General features: G+C 29.2%; 2 protein-coding genes across 2 annotated transcripts; one reads left to right on the top strand and one right to left on the bottom strand.

Annotated features, from left to right (window-relative positions):
• Window positions 1-200: 200 nt before the first annotated feature.
• LOC108212731 (uncharacterized) lies at window positions 201-827 on the bottom strand. The gene has a single exon (XM_064090788.1). The coding sequence runs from the start codon at window positions 782-784 to the stop codon at window positions 296-298; it is 489 nt and encodes a 162-aa protein (XP_063946858.1). The 5' UTR covers window positions 785-827; the 3' UTR covers window positions 201-295.
• A 10,923-nt stretch (window positions 828-11,750) lies between these two features.
• On the top strand, window positions 11,751-15,325 carry LOC108213766 (probable flavin-containing monooxygenase 1). Its single transcript, XM_017385557.2, has 5 exons — window positions 11,751-12,247; window positions 12,669-12,909; window positions 13,901-14,079; window positions 14,179-14,528; window positions 14,768-15,325. Exons 1-5 carry the CDS (start codon window positions 11,807-11,809, stop codon window positions 15,111-15,113), a joined length of 1,557 nt encoding a protein of 518 aa, XP_017241046.1. The 5' UTR covers window positions 11,751-11,806; the 3' UTR covers window positions 15,114-15,325.
• The last annotated feature ends 6,815 nt before the right edge of the window (window positions 15,326-22,140 follow it).

Raw genomic sequence — 22,140 nt, 5'->3', positions numbered from 1 at the left:
TAGCATCAATATTTGTTCCAATGCAACACAAAACCGGTTAGAAATGGTTGTAAGATGACTCGTATTAAGAGCACATATTTATTTGAATATAATATTTATGTCAGATGAGATTCATCGATTTAACAAATGGAATACTCCTATTCGTCAACTTCTTGGATGGTATGAATTGTTCACTGATCAGGTAGTATTATTTTGGAAACTTGTATCAATCAAAATTTTAATATTTCGACTTTAACATTATATATATGGATTGATTTATACAAATATTAATTTTCAAACAAAACTGGACTAGATTTTAGTCCCAACATCTAACAACATTGCCGCTAAACACCGATAAATCCAAGTAACGATACCACCCCATATCCAAGTCCCTGCACCAAAATTTAACACTATCATCAGGAACCACATGTTTATACTCCGTCTCTTCAAACGCTTCATTTCTTATATAATCCTCCTCTCGAACCTCATCATCATAATAATAAACCACAAATTTACCTCTCTTAATCACCCCGTCAGCGCAATCCAAAGCCGGAGTCGAAACTATATTGCGTGACACCGGTTCAGACACTTGTGGGCTGCATGAATGAGCCACATCAGGCTTTTGAGGGGAAACAGAGGGAGATGAAGCTTGTCGAGATCGCCGAGACAAATAAGATTTAATAATAGTCCAGAAGAAGCTGATAGAACATGCGGTTAAAATGGCCATGCATGCCCAGACATTGTTGAGAATGGTACTTGTTAAAACACAGTCGAAAGAAAGTAGAGCTTGGACTAGTGATTCCATAGATTTTGTTAATAAAAAACTAAAGATGTTACTACAATGATATTATGTAGACAGGGGGAGGGTAATATTCTTTCTGGATATGCTTGGTATCAGAGAGAAAGATGCTAGTAAATCCTTCCGATTCTTGATGGAGTGTGTTATATATAGTGGTATATCCTCTTTTTATACTTCTTTATACGTTTTAGGAAAAGGCCCATTAATATTACATACCATACATTATAAAATCAATAATATTTTCTAAATCCTGACAAAAAAAAATAATATTTTCTAAATAATGCGACAGACAATTATCATTCCGTTGGCAAGGTGGTTTACCAACGGAAATCCCTATTCTGCCAACGGAATTTCTGTCATTAAAAATGATTTTTTTTGTAGTGTAAATTACTATTTAATTGGGTGGTTTATATATTTACAAGATATCTCACTATTATTATTGTGGGTGAAATCAATTTGGAAATACTTTCTGAGATACCTAATATTTTATTTTAAACTTATGTAATAGTTGAATTATGTTGTAGTATAAGATGTCCTCCTCTGATGAATGAACCGCCGGGAGCTCGTATGAGAGTTGGTTTGACTGCCCTCACTATGGCTGAATATTTTCGAGATGTTAATGAACAAGATGTACTTCTATTTATCGACAACTGTTAAAGAGTTTTAGATAAATCGATTAATGAACATGATATAACTCCATTTATATGTAGACTCGGGTTCGAGTTCCTCCACCCTCATTTACTGAATTTAAAATAGTTGTTGATTTTAATACAGACATAAGACCTTTTCTTTTTATTTTTTCCTAATACTTTATAATTTTAAATGAATTGGTTACTATAAGGATAGGGTTGAAAAAATTCCGAAGGCATGAAAAGAAATGGCAAATTGGCAATGTTGTGACAATAACTAAACTGTTACGGAGAATCGAATTCTAATGTTTACTAATTAGTTGAATTAAATTGGTAAAATATAAAAATTACAAAAATGTCTATAGAAATGCCATCAACATCAACGGTATAAGTATAACGGATTGTGTATCCTGTGCCCTCAGGGCACACATGTTAAGTGGTAATAAATGTCCTCTTTTTCTACAACTACTCTCCCTCTTTCGTGCTTTTCCAATATGCATTTTCTTCTTTAACCACACACTTTACTATTTTTACATTTTATATTTAAAAAAAATATTATTTATAAATTATATACAAGTTAAAATTTTATTAAATACAAAACAATTTTTAATTAATTTCGTCCCACAAATAATAACAAGCCCCCCTGCATATACACTAAGTTTTTAATTAAAATCATCCAATTTGATATTTAATAAAAAAAATTAGTTAGAAAGTGATTTTAATTAGAAAATTAGTGTATATGCAGGGGGGCCTCGTTATTAACTAATTTTTTTTATTAAATATCAAATTGGATGATTTTAATTAAAAAATTAGTGTGTATGCAGGGGGCTCGTTATTATATGTGGGACGAAATTAATTAAAAGTTGTTTAGTATTTAATAAAATTTTAACTTGTATATAATTTATAAATACTATTTTTTTTAAATATATATAATATGTAAAAATAGTAAAATGTGTGGTTAAAGAAGAAAACCCAATAATTAAGAAGACATTAATTAATGAATTATTGGAAAAGCAGGAGAGAGGGAGAGTAGTTGTAGAAAAAGATGACATTTATTACAGCTTAACCTGTGCCCTCAGGGCACAGGATAGACAACCCGTAAATATAATTATGCTGGGCGGTATGCTGACTGCTGTAAAAAACCAACCGCATACATATATTTAACAATATTGTGGTGCGGGGACTCATGGTGGGCTGTAGCACCACGAATGTGTTAACCTACAGACTGTTGTCAAGTTAGCTAGTAGAGTTTAGAAGTGTCAATTTAGTCGGTGAGGCCACATATCACATGTACACTATGGTTGGCCAGGAAAACTCGGGAGGCAGTGGGGCTGTTTTTTCAGCTTATTATTTATGTGGTGTGTTGGAACCAGGTTGGAGGATACCAGTTATGGACACCGCCACCACTCTAGATTATTCTTTTTTATTTACATGTCCATTTGTGGTACATGCCTCCTTTGTGCGGCTCTTTTTTTTTTTACTATTCAAGCAAATTTATTGATATAATATGATAAATTAAAATATTGTGTTTGGTCGGAGAAATGAGGTGGTTATTAATAAAATTATTTGAAATTGATAGAGAAAGGAGGAAAGTTTTGAAAAAAAATCAAGTGAATGCAAAATTATTATGATTAGATTTGAAAAGAAATTGGGGAAAGGATAAAATGGATCATTCAATCTCAAATTGAAGGTATGATTTTTAGCACTAGATGTAGAATATGCAGTCGAGGAAGGAAAAATATTTCTTAACAATTACTTATAATATTGTTCGTTTTTCATTTCATTTCTTTCGAAGTCATTCACCCAACCAAATACAACATAATAGACCTTTTGCCAAAGTCTTAAAATTTAAGAAGCATTTTAATGATCGGGAATATTTATTTTGCTAACCTGCATTAGAAAGTTGATTATGGTGGTGTTTGGCCACCGCTTTTAAGCCGACTTCTGGGTTTATAAGTTAGAAGCACTTATTTTGTACCGTTCGTATAATAAGTCAAGAAGCACTTACAAAAAGCTAGAATGCTAACTTTTCTTTTATAACTTATGCTTATTTCCCAAACACTTTAATCACTTATAAGTCTCAACTTGCTTCTAACTTCTATTTCACTTATTTACTTCAAGCAAAAAGCACTTGTTTTAAGCTCAGCCAAACGGCCCTTAGAACTCAAAGGTCGAGAGTGATTGAATCGGGAAATTCATCTTTTTCTATTAGGATTCATCTAGAGAAATTTAGAACTCCAAACTTTGATCCAATCTGAGAACTCTTCTTCAGACCAAGATCTTGTCAAACCGTGTTGGAGTTGGACGATGGGCTAGACCTTTTGAATTTACTTACAGTATTTTTCTTTTAGCTATATATTTGATTGGGCTAGTTCAATAGTCCAGTTTTGGTCTGTCCTCTTAACACAATGGGCTGCTTCACAATGAAAAGCAGACATTTAGGTACCCTAAAATCAAATTAGTTATATCGTGCTATGTGACCCCCGACTTCGTTTGGACTTTGTGGTTGTGGCCATGGAAGTCTATTTGGAATGTGTTGTGTGTGAGGAATACCATAGAATAATCGATTCGGTTTTGGCGGCTGTGAGTTGGAAACAATAAGGTTCCTTGTATATTACAATATTGAATTGAATTTATACAAGTTAAATTCTGGTCAATTAAAATTGTGCTCTGATCTCTAGTCCATTATTTTATTTGTTTTTTACACGTATTTTTAAGTGTTTTAATCACATAGCAAAATAATTTTTTTAATAATTATTTTTGAGTAAAAATATAATATAAATATTTTTATTCACAATAAAAAAAATTTAAAAAATGAATTATATATATATATGAACAAATCATTTAAGATTGTGAGCGGACATGCAAGTTACATTCCACTGTCGAGGTTGAAGTTACTGTTACTGTTTAAACCCTGTCAAAGCACAGGCAAGAACTTCATTCGAAACCTTTTTATTCATAAGTTTATTATTTTTAAGTTCATTATATTCTCTTTTATATGCGAGATGATACATAATTCATAATCCTTACCCATACAAATGACTACGAATTTCGTAACCTTTACTTTTTAAAAGTTACTAGCCTTTAACCCGTGCAAAGCACGGGCGAGTATATAATTCGTAATTTATTAATTATAATTTAAATTTTAACACCATTTTATTAGTATTTTAGTATTAATGAATTGGATTTTAGTTAAATTATATTAACCAACTGACGGAAATTTAGCTTTCACAATTTATATTATTCAATTAATTTTAAATCAAATTTTTCATATTTCATATATCTTCATATGTTACGTAATGGTTCGTGTTCATAACGAAATAGAACACGTTAGAGTTAAATTTCGAGTAAAATACGTTATAATTAAAAAGTAGCGTCTCTAATTATTTATATGTATTTTAGACAAAAGATATTAAAAATTGTATATTTATAATTACTTATACATTTGTCTATAAGTATTTTTTTAATATTAATATATGTTATTAACAGTAGTTTCACCTTTTTCAACATATTATAAATTATATTTAATAAGATATCAATATATATAAGGAGTGTTTTTAGTATATAAAACTGTTTAATAGATATCTACATGTTGTGTAGACTTTTAGTTTTAGAGGAGAGTACCAAACCAAAATTTTGTACGACTACGAATTATACCATGTTGGCTTTTTATAATATAGTATAGATACGTGTGGAATACCTTTGCCAACAATAAAACGTTTATGAATCGACAGAACTAATCTGATTATTTTTATAAATCCAAGTTTAATATATGCACAAATTAGAATAACCTAAATTAGTTCAAAGAAAAATATTAGATATCCAAAAATCATTTTCATTTTTTAAAAAAATCTTAGTTCATATGGTATTTGGTTCCACTCTCACTAAACATATAATTATTTAATAATTAAAATCAGTTATTTTCTTGTTATTTTTGTGAGAAAATTTTGAAAAAAAGATACAAATACACTACTCAAGACCAAAACTCCTATGTACTTTCCAGAAATGTATGATTTTATTATATTGGAGTCACATAGTGTTGTGGGCCAGCAGATGCTGCAGATCGCAGAAAAACGACAAGTATCGCAGATAAGGGAGTATTTATCATGGCAAAGTTTAGTTCCATATATAGGTGCCGACAATTATTTTTTGTTTCGGTTGAAACCTAAATATGCAAGTTGCATAATGTACCCAACAAATCACTTTAAACTAAATAAGTACTCCGACAGTCCCGATCAATTATATATTGGTTAAGATATCGAGAAAAAAAAAACTAAATAAAATTAAATAAAAGTAGATAAATTGATGGGATCATTTTATTTAATAATAGAGTTGATATAATGGAAAGATGTAGTTAGTGTAATACTGTTTTATATTATTATAAAACAGAAATATTGGAAGAAAATAGTGAATATAAAAATAATTTTTATTATCAAAAATTATTATTTTTAAAATGTATTCTATTATAGAACATTTTAAAATAAAAACGGTATAAAAATGAAAGGGATAAAGAGAGTAGAAGTTCTACCGTGTTCAAAGAGACAAATGCTTGGAAATCCGATGTTGAAGGTCGGTTATGAGTCTAGAATGTAAAACTAAAATTCTCACGTTTCATTGAAATACTGTAGGTGCGTCAAACATTTGCTAAATTCATCGGTGACTTCTTATACGGTGTTCACTGACATTTCGTTCCTTTATTATTGAGATATATTAAGATATATTTTAATATACAAACTTTAAGGGTTTAAAAATCTATTAACTCTATCAACTGATTGCAGAACTATGATTATTTAGCAATAAAACTGATAATTCAAATCTTATTTTTCTTGAAATTTTTGGCATGTTTGGTCATAGGAGAAAGTGTTTCTTTTAGTACTTTAGGCCGTTTCTATTTTCTACACATGCAGATTGACAAAAAAATAATAATGTTCATTTTGAGTTTTTGAAATTAGAAGCCCGAATTCAGAAATACTAGTTTCTTTTGGTTTTTTTTAATGATTTGTATTTTATTATGATTTTAATATGTAATACATTTTATTTATTAATAAAATTTCTTGTATTATGATAATATAATTTATTTTATTTATAAATTTGAATGATCAAACACTCAATTAACTTATATGTAAAATTATTCAAAAACATTTGATAATTTATAAATCAAATTCACTTCCCGTATATAATCAATATTTCTAATTTAAATAATAAACAATTTCTTTTGAAATAAGCCAAACAATTAAACAAACTCCTTTATTTCACGTACTTTTCTAGTTCTCTTAAGCTCTTTGTTCTCTAAAGTCTAAACCCAGATTATACGAAAAAAGGAACCGAATATAACTTTTAATTTTAAATCGGCAAAACTTATTTCTTTTTGAACTTTTCCTTCTCGAGCTCATATTACAGAAAAAGGAATCGAAAGGCAAATTTTCTTTTTGTAGGAAGAATCGAAAGGCAACTTAAAATTTTTCCTTTCTTATATCTTAATTCAATATTCGACCAAGCCGAATCAAACAACTGTCTTCCTTTGACATGTAAAATTAAATCAATGCACTTGTTTAATTCAGCTTTGTACTCTCAAATTTTCCCCTTTGATATTCGAATACCTGCTTTTAGTTGCAAACTGGCAATACTGAAATGTCACTATTATGTCACCTTCAAAGTTTACCAAGTAGTACTATGTAGTGTTGGAATGTATTTCCATTGAATTTGTAGTGGTTTGCGATTGAGTTGGAAGTCATTATAATTTATATCCAAGTAATCAAGGGTTCTGGTATATTATGACCCTTTTATTTAATTTTATTTTTCTGGAAATATGCTGAAAAAAAGTGAATAAATATATATCTTTTTGTGATAAGATGAATGTTAAATATTTAAAACTAAAACAATATATAAATACAGATTATTTTTTTTCCTAAATCAGACGGACCAAACATACCCTCGATATTACTTGTGGTACCGTCTGAAAAACAACTCAGTTACGGCCAGAATTAGTGAGAGCTCATGATATAATTACATAGTCATTACTTCCACAGATATATTGTATAAGCCATTTAGTACGTTGATGGAACAGGATAGAACATTCATATTGCAATTTACAATCGTGTTATGATTATATTGTTTATAATTTTTTAATACATTTTTAATTTTTAATTAATATATATGAATCTTTCCGGTATGTGTTTATGAACACACTGATAAGTGACAACTACAATTTATTTTGATGCGAGATTTTGATGCCGAAAATTTTTACACATGCAAAGAGCTATCATTATTAATGAAATTAAAGTCAACAAAAATCTATCTTCGAGTCAAAAAACGATTGATAGTGTGTCATATTCAACACACATTAGAAAATCAATATTTGTATTTACTCTGAAAAAATATTTGTTCAAAATAATAAGTATTTTAACTAAAATAAAGTGTTAAACAATTTATATGTATGTTGTGGTTGATAAGCATGCTAAATAAATTCCCGTTAATTATCTCCATCAAAATATTTATAATTAAACAAATAATCAAGAAATATAAACAAGTATGATTGTACATGTTAATGGACGAGTAAGTAGTAACGTCCCAACTCCCATGAAAGCAAGGCTATTCAGAGCATTATTGGCTATAAAATAATTTTTTGATTATCTGTATTTGATATGCATTATTTTAATAACTTTAGAGAAGCCATATCATATGCATGCTTGGTTTGAGGACTTGTAACTAGTAAGTTGCGAAGAAATTGAAAGCTTGAGTGGACAGGAGTTGGTCACGGCTAATAGTACTTTAGTGAAATCTCTCAGTTAATCTAAGTGGCACGTACTTATCATTATCTGCTAGAGGGTACGTGCACTCTTTGAGTACGGTTTAATTGTTCGGTAATTTCATGATTGTCGCACTTCACTAATTGCCGTCCTCTTTCTTGTAATTTTCTTGGATATTTCGTGTTTCAACCCGTGGGCTGCACAGGCACGTAGATACCCACCTGCCAATGCCATTTTTTCTCCCATCGAGAGCGAAAGATTCATGCACAATAAACTCCGATATTACAGGCACGCAGCATCGTCAGAACTCTTATATTATGTGTGCAACTGAATATGCCGTGATTAGGAGTATAACTGAGTTCCACACTTTTAGACTCCATGCAAGTTCAGATTAAAGCTCAAATATGGATTCTATTGCAGTACAAGTTTCTGATTCGAAACTCTATGCTGAAATTTAATAATTTATAGATTTAAACATTACGATTTTGATATCGAAATATTTAGTGTGTCCGTAATTTATGAGCAAATTATTTACTCATCCACGGGTCGCCAACGGTGACGTTAATTCGCATGTATAATATTAATGTTCAGTCGAGTTTTTTATTATACTCTTATTTATTTAATGTTTTAAAGTTAACGGAGTTATATTAACGGTGCATGACGGGCGTGACTGTTTTAAACGGCGAAGTAAACTCCGGCTACTGCTTTGAGTTTTTAAAATTCAGTCACATTTTGCAATTTTTGAAAAACTACGATCACTAATTTATCATTTAGTCATAATTTATTACTCATCAATAAAATAATAAAATGATTTAAATTTCATACCTTCACAAGTTGAATGATCTAAAACTTATCCATGATTGGACCCGGTAACCATAAATTAAATAATAATTGAAAACTCATCCTAACTTTAACATCTATTTTGAACGAAGTTATTACGCCGGAATAATTAATTTTAAAATTTTATTCCACCACCATGCTTATAAGAGAAAAAAAAACGAAGCTTAATAGTAACTTGTTCTTTTTGAATAAAAATTAAAACAATAACTTATGTTTTCATATTACAAGAATTGTTTGGAAAAATAGTTTTAGATGTTTTAGGTAAATCTTTACTTGATTTTAGACGATAATTATGTTTCTTTTTCAATAATTCTTAAAACCCTGATAATTAAAATTTTGTAATAATGATCTAGACGGTCCACAAAAAAGAATTATATTCACATATACAATATTAAATAATAATAATTAAATTAAAAGCAATTCATATATCCTGACAAAAAAAAAAAGCAATTCATATATATAATTAACTTCACAATCTCAACAAATTAATATAATAGTAACTTCATAATTGAATTTTATAATTTTTTCTTTTCTATTGTACAAATATCTCGACGTGTGATGAAGGTGAAGTGTGTGTATATATATATAGGTTAGCACTCCATAGCATACATAAATATATACATAATATATATTTATTATATTTTTTATGAAATATAATTGCAAATTATGATTATTAAACCGAAAACGAAGTTATACAATTTTTTTTATTCCAAAGATCATCTAAAATTATGCAATATCTCAACATGATTCTATAACAGAATAATAATCATCCAGAATTATTCTGTTGTAGAATCAGTTTCGAAAATATATTAGAATCACGTTTTATATGTATTCTATAACAGAATTTATAATAAAATTGATGATTTATAGTGGCGCACTATGTAACTTCATATAAGGAGTCCCTGTCTGGAATGTTTATCATACGAAGATTTAATGTATGGAAACTTTATTCGTTCAACGACAGGGTGGGATAAGAAAGTGAATAATTAGTAATCGGTCTGCTAAAGAAACAAAATATACTTTTTCCCATTCTTAATATACCTAAGTACCTAACTATTCCAGCTCAAGGTATGTGTGTTCACAAACAAAATTCCCACTCAACTCAGCTGCGTGGTTGGACTAAGGACCGAACAATAAATTCAGAATCAACTTAATGGACTGAATTTTACTCAATTTTAAATATTAGATTTATAAGTAGTAATAGCACCGCATTTCTGATCTCTATATCGTTTGACTATCTTTCAGATAGTACTCATTTTACGTCTGCAACCGCGGTTGACTTCGAAAACTATAATTTATAAAATATTCGCTTCATTTAAGACACGGATAAACTAATATGCGCATCTGTTTCAGATCATTACGAGGAAGAGGAGTAGAATATGCAGGGAAATTAATTATTTTCAACTCACTTTATATGTGAATATTTTTTTAATACTACAGTGACCGTCACTGAACCGGAGATTAAAGGAAAGCATATTATTAATTTAAATATTTATATAATGACGTACGATAGATTTTTTTTATTGACAATTTATGGGCTGAAATATAAAGTTTCGTCTAAATTCCGTCATGAAAAGACGTATTTGTTATAATATAAAGAGACACTGATAAAAGGTAAGCTTGATATTTCCCGACCGGCTAGCAGCATTACCAGCCAATCTGACCAATCTAAGCCGTATAACGACTATCACCAACTAATATTATTATATCGAATTGGATTTTGTACGAAAACCGACCATCTTTCCCAAGTAAGCAAATATCTATATACATGCGGTTCGACTTAAATGTTGGACAATCATTGTACGTTATATTTGTTATGAATAGAGAAATTGCACTAAATTATGATTCAATCCAAATTATTTTATTCATAATAATTTATACTTCATTTAAAGCCATTTAAAGCGTATAAAAACAATATTTAATTATTTTAACTTCTATTAGAAAAATATGTGTTATTTAATATAAAGATTAGAAATATGAAACAGAATTATGACACATAATTACTATTTTTTATACAACTGAAGGCACACGTAAAAGTTTAAAATGGCATGCGAAATAGAATGGGAAGAAGTATCAAGCAATAATTGAAAAGTTAGTTTGTTTGGATTTATATCAAAAAGGATATACACAGGGATAGCGGGGCAGGAGCTTAAAAAATAATTTTAATAGCATATGTAATAGCATAGGTTTCAAAAAAAGATAATTTTAATAGCATATGTAAGCAGCTCTCTAATTTTTTTCTAACAATAATTAATGATAAACTTAATATGCATTTAGGACCATTAATGTTTGGAATTCTTTTTATATTAACTAATCTCCTATTTGCCAATTTCTTGCATGACGCGATGATATTTCATCCCTAAAAAATATTAGAAAAACTAAAAATGAATGATCAAGTTAATTAATTTATCTTCTATTCAACATTAAACAACTTAATATATTATACCTGCAGATTCAAACCCCAAATGCACTTAACGGATGAAGATCAATATTTTTGACGAGACTGACTGAAAAAATCAAACCCTCATCTAGAATCAAACCGGACCTAGAAATTTGCAGTATCATTTCCATTGAATTAAAAACATTTCATTATATAAAAATATAATAATACATAGTTGATTGGGTTTACTTTTTCTTCCTAGACAAGTCTACCTCACCTGCCCTTCTACATGCATGCTGCCTTTGCCTTACTCACCCCTATAAATACCCTCTTCCACTTCCAAATCAAAAATCATCCCTTCTTTTTTGTTCTCAAAATTACAAGATATATATACCAAAGTTATTGCAAACACACACATTTTAACCTGATTATGGCTATTTTTTCAAAGATTGGCATTATTGGAGCTGGAATTAGCGGCATAGCTGCTGCTAAACAGCTAGCTGAACACAACCCTGTGGTTTTCGAGGCCACGGACTCTCTGGGAGGAGTGTGGAAACACTGCTCTTTTAGGTCCACTAAGCTTCAAACTCCACGTTGTGATTATGAGTTCTCGGATTTTCCCTGGACTGAAAGAAACAACACGAGTTTTCCAACTTATCAGGAGATACTGGACTATCTCTATTCCTATGCTAACAACTTTGATGTGCTCAAGTTTGTTAAATTCAATTCCAAGGTTGTCGAAATCCGGTTCGTTGGTGATCGGGAAACGGCTGATTATGGGGGTAAGATGGGGAAGTATGGACGTCTACTCTCCACTGGCAAGCCATTCTGGGAGGTTGCTGTGCAGACTAGTGATTCAGACACCGTTCAGGTGCCACATACACTTTAATTTTCGAATTTAAACTAATTTACTACTCTCTACATTTCAAAATAATAACTTTTACACATATTTTAAGGTGTAAAAATAATTAGTATTTTTATACATTATTCTTCAAATTTTCTTTTTATGAATAGAAATATAGATGTTAAAACTTTTATTCAGAAAAAGAAATTTTGAAAACATATATATGGGAGTGTTTTTTTTACCGCTCAAAATACGTGCAAAAAATCAAATTTACTATTATTTTGAAATAGAGGAAGTATATATGATTTAATATGGTAACTTATCTGGATATATCTTGTATATTGTTAATTATGATAAAATTAATATTCATGCATGCATGGACATGTAGTTGGGTATATTTAAGTATGCTAACGACTATATATGATTGATAATCTTGTTTTGGTTGCAGATGTATGCGTTTGAATTCCTGGTGATATGCACCGGAAAGTATGGGGACATACCCAAGATACCAGCATTTCCCCAGAACAAAGGGCCAGAAGTATTTAAAGGGAAGGTGATGCATTCCATTGAATACAGCAAACTGGATGAAGAAGCCTCTGTGGATCTTCTTAAGGACAAGAAGGTCGTTGTAGTTGGCTATAAGAAATCTGCCATTGATTTGGCTGTTGAATGTGCTGAAGCAAACCAAGGTACCTACTTTATAATTTTTAATCTTCATGCATATTTTATATGTAAGTACACATAGAATAGTGACAAGGCATATTATCGCATAATTTTAAATTAACAAAATTTGTAACTTATGAAACAAAATTTGGTGATTTATTTGTTCCTTATCGAGTAAAGAGCTAGCACTTTACACTCTTTATTTGGACCGTTTTTTAATTTAGTCTCAAACTATGTATTTTGTCATATTTCTCTAGATTTTACACTAATTTTATTTAGCACTCTGACCAAATTACGTTTAAATTGATTATTATCATTAGCATAAATTGGTGTAAAACACTAAAGATACATCTAATTTAATCTAAATTTCTAAAAATCTTTCATATTTTACCTATTTCCATTCTAAAATTAACAATCAATCTGAACAGAATTTAATCAAAAAGGTATAAAATGAAGTGAGTTCAAAATATAAAAACACAACATATAAAGAAATATGGTTTGAGACAAAATTGAAAATGAGTCCAAAAATAAGAATTTGACGTTTAAACGGTTGTCCATATATCTTTTCAGCCTTGGAGACTAGTATGTATTTGTGCATATATTTTAATTTCTGTTGAATAGTAAATATGTCCTTATTATGTGACCTTTTTTATTTGAGCACCACATTAATATCTTCCCTAGAATATATGGTATATCAGACATGAACTTATTTTTTAAAGTCTGGTACAAGTGTTAATTTCTGATCGTATCCAAAAATTCAAATTAGGTTCCTATATGTACATAACACGTACCCACGTGGGGTGGAAGAAAACTGAAGAGTTTCGGTTGGAAAGGTTTGTAGGTGGTGGAAAAATTTAGGTCGGAAAAAAATGAGCAAGTAGTGGAGTGTGTCAATAACGTATAGGGACAAAATGGTCCTTGACTTTACTTTTTAGACCTAAAATGGAATAAATTAATATCACTACTTTTTGATTTGATTACACAATTTGATGTTATTGTGGATTTGTGAAAATGAAGGACCAGAGGGCAAGCCATGCACCATGATTGTACGGACCCTGCACTGGACAGTTCCACACTACTCAATCTGGGGATTACCATTTTACATGTTCTATTCCACAAGATTTTCTCAGTTCTTTCATGAAAGACCAAACCAAAGCCTTCTAAAGACCCTCCTCAGTCACCTATTATCTCCTGTGGTAATTTTACTTTCTGCAATCTTAATTATATTAAACTAGTGCTATCTAGCTAATTAATTGAACTAGTCATCACTAAGCCATGCAACTAATGTTCAACAGAGAAGAGCAATTTCAAAGACAATCGAGTCGTACTTGGCATGGAAGCTACCATTGGACAAGTATGGGTTGAGACCTGATCACCCCTTTGAGGAAGACTACGCGTCGTGCCAAATGGCAATCTTGCCTGAAAATTTCTTCTCTGAGGCAGACAAGGGGAAGATTTTGTTCGAAAGAGCATCAAGGTGGTGGTTCTGGGAAGGTGGAGTTGAATTTGAAGATGGCACAAGATTGGAGGCTGATGTCGTGTTTCTTGCTACTGGTTTTGATGGCAGAAAAAAACTAAAAGCCATCTTGCCTGATCCTTTTCGCGGTTTGATGGAATTCCCATCAGGCATGATGCCCTTGTACAGGTAAGCTGCATTACATCTGTAGTACTGCACATTACTTTCTCGGTTCTGGCAGGTTGTTCAGTTCACCGTTGGCACGCATTTTGAAACTCCTATTATAGTTAATAACGTTTTTTTAATTTATTCTTTTTGGAATAAAAGTTTAAACATCAGACTTTTATTCAGGAAAAAAAATTAAAAAATAAATTGTGAAACTATATAAGAAACTGAGTCCGACTGATCTTTACCTTAACATATTACAGGGGTACCATCCATCCTTTCATTCCAAACATGGCTTTTGTGGGATATGTGGAGAGTGTTTCAAACTTGCACACTGCAGAGATCCGATGCAAATGGCTGGCTCGGCTTGTGGGGGGTCATTTTAAGCTACCTAGTGTGGAGAAGATGCTTGAACAGGTTACCACAGAAAATGAAATCATGAAAAAGACAACCAGATTTTACAAGAGGAACTGCATTTCTACTTTCAGTATTAACCACAGTGATGAGATATGTGAAGAGATGGGATGGAGCTCCTGGAGGAAGAAGAACTGGCTAGCTGAAGCATTTAGCCCTTACAACAGTCAAGATTACGAAGAAGAACACAAGTAAAGGAAGCATATTATCACAAATTTAATCATTCTTTTGTTTATTAATAGCTTTGCCTGAACAATAATCAGAAGATTTATAATCACTATGATACTGATAAAATAAGAGACTACCCATCTGTGTGGAATGGTCACTAAAAGTTATGTTCTTACTGTAATGTTGTGTTAATACTTATATATACCAGTCAATAAAAACATCTAAAATATTTTATTTATGGTACTGGTTTCCTGTGATTTATTAGATTTTATTGTCACGAATTGTGTGGTTGTAGTACTCATATATTGTCCGGTCATTTTTAACATATATTCCCGTCTCATTTTATATGACCTTAATTACACGAATAGCGTTTTTGTTTTCATATCGTTTAACAGATAGAATATTCGAATTCTTTGATCTAAAAAATTATTACAATGACATATCGAGCAATCCGACCACATCGCCTATAAAAATAATAGTAGCATCACAATTAACCTTCACATAAGTATCATCTGTAACCCAAAATCGTTCATAACTATCAATTACATCAACTCATATTGGAGCAATGAATGCCCTCAAGATATGAACATATTTTTGTTGTGAAAGGTGAGCGATCTTGCGATATCCACTATTCTGATGCGAGTCTCACCCAAAATATCATATGAATCTATTTTAGAGAAACATCCGACAGTTGCAACTATATGAAAACACAAACAAAACTTAAAACATAACAAGCTAACATCCTAAAAATATGGGCACGATTAACAACCTTTATCACATAGTACTCAAAAAAATTTTGATCTCACAGATTTTGGTTTTATTGATTTTATTGAAAAACTATTACAGAGTCGACTATAAAAATTACAGAGTCGACTATAAAAACGAAGAGGCTCCAATGTTCTTAATTAACTTGTGAAACTTGCATTAACTTATTATGATCATTTGAGTATTGTTGGGTGCATGCAAAATTTTAGGTTTTATTTGTTTATAAACTTTTTGACCATAACTAAAAGGATCTAATTATTTAATATATTAAACACTTATTTATTATGCTCAAATAAGTTTTTAATTATTAAAAAATAATTATAAAATACACATTAATCTATCATATATATATCTTAAAATAAATTGTATATTAAAATATAAAATTATAAAAAAAAACATTCACAGTTCAATTGTGCATGACACATGTTATAGTTTACTATATTCTAATCTCCTAAAATTAAATTATAGTAAAACAATAGTGACACAACATATTTTATTAAATGAATTTATAGATAGAGAAACATCATAAACACAAACAAAATATAAAGATGTATTATTTCATCAAGAATGCTGCATTAATTATAAAGGGTTAAATATCAAAGTGGTCACTGAAGTGGAGATAATATATCACTTTGCTCACTAATCTTATCGGGGTCTCATTTCAATCATTAAAGTCACAATAAATATCAATCAAGTACCTCCAAATTTCAGTTTAAGGAGTAAAAATATTATTTAGAGAGTTTGGCACATCATTATTGAATACTACCATAACCAATTAAAAGGTTATGACATCTAGCATTTATGATAATATATTCAGATTTTATCAATTTTATTTAGTATTTATTTTTAATTAAAACAAAAAAATGTATTAATATAATAAAAAATAAATAGTAAATAAAATTTAAAAATTCTAAATATATTATCATAAATACTAGAAGTCATAACATTTTACTTGGTTGTGGTAGTATTCAAAAATAATATGTCAAACTCTATAAATAATATTTTCACTCCTTGAACTGAAATTTGGAGGTACTTGATTGATATTTATTGTGACTTTAATGATTGGAATGAGACCCCGATAAGATTAGTGAGCAAAGTGATATATGACCTCCACTTCAGTGACCACTTTGATATTTAACCCTAATTATAAATCATAATACTAAAATTAATTAAAATTGGATAAATGATATCATATATATTATTAAAAACATTTAAAAAGTATTCATTCAATCACATCTCCAACCATATTCTTGGTCAAATAATTAATATATCATAAATAAAAAATACGGTAATTATGTATAAAAATATTATTCAATGAGATATTCCGTTGTCAATATTTATTGTCAACCTCCTTATGTTTGTAGAGCCCCTCACATAAAAAAATTATCAAATATTCAATTTGTAATAATTTAAAAATGTGATAATATATTATTTTAAAATATAATCCCAGCTTGATGTCTACTTATTAATGCATACCCATCGAAAACATTGAGTTTTTTTGTTCCTTTTACCTTCTAGACCTACACTTATTTTTTGTGTCTGATACAGTATTCCAGAAATTGACGATTAATTAGAATTAATCACCGAATAATTGTTGTTCGGACGGAAAATGTTTTGCTTAATTGTTAATCGGATAAAAAATTATTTTTCAAAAAAATCAATAAAATCGGTCAAAAGTCGGTAAAATCAGTTAAAGTCAGCAAAATTCGTCAATTATTAAAAGAAATTATTTTTTATTTTTATTAAAATTTATCTGTTTTACTTTTATAAATAAACTCAAAAAAAATCAAAAGTTTAATAATCATACTTAAAAATATAATTATGTATGACATACAATATTTTATTAGATTATGTAATATAATTATGCAAAATATTGAAGGATATATATCTTTTGTGTGCGCTAATATACATATATATGTGTGTGTTTTTTGTTTGTGTTGTGTGCCACACATACACATTTATGTTTATATCTTTATATATACACATTAATCATTTGTGATTTAAATGGATTTCGTAGCATATTGTTAATGAATAATTTTATATTAGTTGTAGGTGATAAAAGAATGAAAATTAAAATAATTTTATCCTAGTTATAGTTTTGAAAAATGTTTTTGCAATATTATTTGTAATATAAAAAGCAACTTTGGAAAAAATTAAATCATATTTGCAATTGAGGTTGCACGTCGTATTTTTGAAAATAAAATTCAAAAAAAAAGTTATTTTAACAATCAAACTGATTTAATTTTATTCTGCAACCGTAACCATTAGAAACATTTAAGTTTTGAGGTTTTTAATTTTGATATGTTTTGATTCTTCGATTTTTAACTCGCGTTCATTTTGATTTCATACGATTCAGTGCATTTTCATTTTAATTTCTTCTGATTTTTGGTTTATGATATAGTGAGGAAGTAGTGATGCAAAACGCTAGGGTTTTGCCGATTATTAGTCCTCCTCCTTGGTGGGTTAGACAGTGGACAATGAAAAAATTTGATATCATGTTTCTTATCCATATCAAATTAACAAGCGACCGTTACTTACCAGCATCAGTTATATCAGAACTCTAAAAAAATCAATGGCATGTCCAATCTTGAAATTTTCACACATCAAGACCTTAAATTAAAATAGTTTCAACCATCAAAACTTTGTTTAAACAAACATTTGCTCAACAATAATAAATGAATTCATATAATTTATCAGATAAAAAAATAACTGCATAAAAGTCATAGATGGACTAATAAGAAAATTGCTAAATTGCATGTTCAGCTGGTGTGAACTTAAAAAGTCAGAATAAGTATGCACCAATATTTTCTATGAGACCCGGGTACAGAACTCTGAAACTTTGCTTTAGAAGCTAATAACATACCTACGAGTTTTTTTAAATTAGTTTTTTGTTCTAATCAACCTTCTTCGTTCATGTGAAACGATAAAAAATTATTGTGCAACGGTAAAAAAATATTGTGGAACGGTAACCATATGTTTGGATAAATATATCTCTAAAATGAACAAAAAGGTCATTTACAAGCTTATATATGTTTAAATATAAATTTTAAATCTCAAAATAGTGAAAAATTCTTGGGTAATTAAGTTTATTTTATACCATTGGTGATTTTGTAGATTAGCTAAACAGATAAATAAATTTACTTGCAAGTAAAAAATATGTGGACTATAATGCAATTACCATCTTTTGTACTTCCATTTTTGAAAGATTACATCATCAAGAGACATTCCTCTTTGTAAAAAAATACACCTCCCAGTGCTTTTATTCAGCGAATAAACCTACAACTTGCCAAATAATAAAAAAATAAATTGTTATTTACGCAATAGTAGCATTATGTTAAATATGTTGCTTGCAATTTACACGGAAGAAGCATTGTTAAATTTGTTTATATGTTCTTTTAGTTGGTCCAAGAAGTGCTTAAAATTCTTGGCATGTCGGCCAAGTTGGAAAATATCTAGAAGTCTACAAACCACAAAAACAAACTTGAAGATTTCATTGCACATTAGATGACGCGCGAAACATGGCTTTCTTAGTCTGTGGTATTTTGTGGCTGTTCTAGAAGCAGCTAGCACATATTTTGATGAAAAGGGAAAGTTTATCTTGCTTAAAGCAATGATGGAAATGGGATATGTGCATAGAAAATTTAATTGCGTGCAATTTTAGCCAGTTGTTAGTAAGAGTTTAGGATGTCAAATTCGCATGACATACGAAGAGAAGATTCGCATGAGCTATGTGCATGGAAAATTTAACTGCATGCAATTTTAGTCAGATTTTGGTAAGAGTTTGGGATTTTAAATTCGCATGACATACGGAGAGAAGAACAAGGATACATAGTATCCCGCCACCTTGGAGTTCTATTTGGTGGAGATTTTATAAGGATTAAATAACTTTTGGCAGTATTGTGCAGAAGCACCGAGATGAATTTTTGTACATAGGATAGATGTCCCATCTGGACTCTTTATGAATTTATGAATGTAAATATGTTATGTCATATTATGTTACACCAGCCAAACTATTTTAGGACTTATATTATCGGTATTTATGGTCTTATACAGACTGTTTTGGTTTAATATATACAGCTTGACTTTGATAAATATGTTCATATGCATATTGGTACCTTAAAAATGATTTCTTTATCTCGGTCTAATATGAACATTCTAAGTTACACTTACGCATTAGCCTGATCTTTATAAAAATATCATCCTATTTGGCATGATAATAAAAAATTAATTGCAATAATGTGAAATTACCGGCACATTGTATATTGACTATTACCTAAACTGAAATATGTGACTAAATTTATTGTATACATGACTCCCGTAACAATAATGATACAATAACAGGAGACTAAACAACATACAAAACATATTAACTCTGCACTTTGCATTAAAATTATTCTTACTTCATTTGTAGCAATATCCTTCAAAATCAATAAAGATTCCAACACATAAATTTTCCACTAGATTAAATTCAATATAATAAACAATGAAAGTTACAATAAAAAAAATATACAACTCACACATGTAAAATATAAAATTATAAATATGTGAAATATAAATCAAATAATATAACTATAACTCTAACACAAAGTGACATATGAGAAATGGGGAATAAATTTTATTTAAATTGAAGAGATAGTTCTCTAAAATAAAAACGGCACAGAAGAAACATGTGTGCTTAAATTTAGAGATGTTAAAACCAATAACAGGACATGTGTTACTGAAGCAAACAATTCAGTTAATTAATTTGCTCATTCTGAATGGCATTCGGAGTAAATTTGCAGCTAAAAAATAACTGATTGAACAAATTTATTGTCAAAATCAGCATTCTATAAATTCATACCTTAAACGATCTTTTGTGTCAATCCTATCGCACAATTGTCTTATTATAAGATTTACATCTGACACCAGACAGGGACATTCTATACCTTTTGAGGGCCCAAGGGTGAAATAAAAAAATGGGTCATAATTTTTTTATAAATTAGGAATATATTAAGAATATCTATACTATACTATTAAAGCCTAAACATTAAAAATTTGGTCGGTCGGTACGCGGGTTTTTATACGGATTTTTATAATTAGCGGGATTCAAACAAAATTAGTGGGTTTCAAACAAAATATAAACAAATCAAAACATAAAATAAATATACGAATCAAAACATAAAACAAATATAAAACCTATTTGACTAAACTAAAGTCAAAACTTAAAAAAATACTATACTACTAAAGCCAAAACATTAGAAATTTGATTCTTTTATACGGACTTTTAATAATCAGTCGTCTTCAAACAAAATTAGTGGGTTTCAAACAAAATATAAACAAATCAAAACATAAAACAAATATAAGATCAAAACATTGAACAAATATAAGACCTATTTGACTATACCAAAAATTAAAGTCAAACCTTAAAAAATATATACGCATCTATCTATACTAAACATTGAAAGTTTGGTCAGTCGGTACTTGGGCCAAAATACGGGCCTATGTATATATCAATTATTCTTTTTAAATAAAATATGTTATCTTTTTTTTATATTTTCTAACTAAATTATTTAAAATAACATTGAAAAATATAGTAATTACCTTTTTAACTAAAACACAATATCTTTATTGTATATTCCAACTAAAAAAACGGATCTTCTACAATTAACACAGGCTACATATATCCTAATTTTATTCTCACAATAATATTAGTTTACTATATATATATATATATATATATATATATATATATATATATATACACATACTATTAAAGCTGAATTAAAAGTTTGGTCAGTCGGTACTTGAGCCAAATTATGGGCCTACTTATATAATCAATTATCTTTTTAACTAAATTTATTATCTTTTTTTATATGTTCTAACAAAAAAACTCAATCTTCCAAAAATAATATTGGATAACATACCAACTACTCTTTTTACTTAAAACACATTATCTTTTCCAGAATCCCAACAAAAAAGTTGATTTTCCAAAAATAACACATGCAGCATTGAAAGTTTGGTCAGGCGGTACTTGAGCCAAAATACGAGGCTATTTGATATACCAATTATTCTTTTTAATTAAAATATGTTATTTTGTTTTATATTTTCTAACTAAAAAAACTCCGTTATAATATATTTTTTATTATCTATTAAACCAAAACATTTAGATTATTATGATGGGTCGGTATTTGGTTTTACACGTCTTTTTTAACTTAGTATGTTCCATACTATATTATTAATTTATCAATAACGAAACATTAAAAGATTGATTGGTTGATTTATATCTGATTTTATAGATCTCTTTAAATTA

The sequence above is a fragment of the Daucus carota genome, chromosome 3, assembly GCF_001625215.2.
Source record: "Daucus carota subsp. sativus chromosome 3, DH1 v3.0, whole genome shotgun sequence".
Classification (NCBI taxonomy): domain Eukaryota; kingdom Viridiplantae; phylum Streptophyta; class Magnoliopsida; order Apiales; family Apiaceae; genus Daucus; species Daucus carota.
Note: the sequence above shows the minus strand (reverse complement) of the source record. Positions and strands in the feature narration are given on the sequence as shown.

Coding starts and splice junctions, on each gene's coding strand:
- LOC108212731 (XM_064090788.1), bottom strand. CDS start 784: ATGGAATCACTAGTCCAAGCTCTACTTTCTTTCGACTGTGTTTTAACA.
- LOC108213766 (XM_017385557.2), top strand. CDS start 11,807: ATGGCTATTTTTTCAAAGATTGGCATTATTGGAGCTGGAATTAGCGGC. Junction 12,910..13,900: donor ATGTGCTGAAGCAAACCAAG/GTACCTACTTTA, acceptor GTGAAAATGAAG/GACCAGAGGGCAAGCCATGC. Junction 14,529..14,767: donor GGCATGATGCCCTTGTACAG/GTAAGCTGCATT, acceptor AACATATTACAG/GGGTACCATCCATCCTTTCA.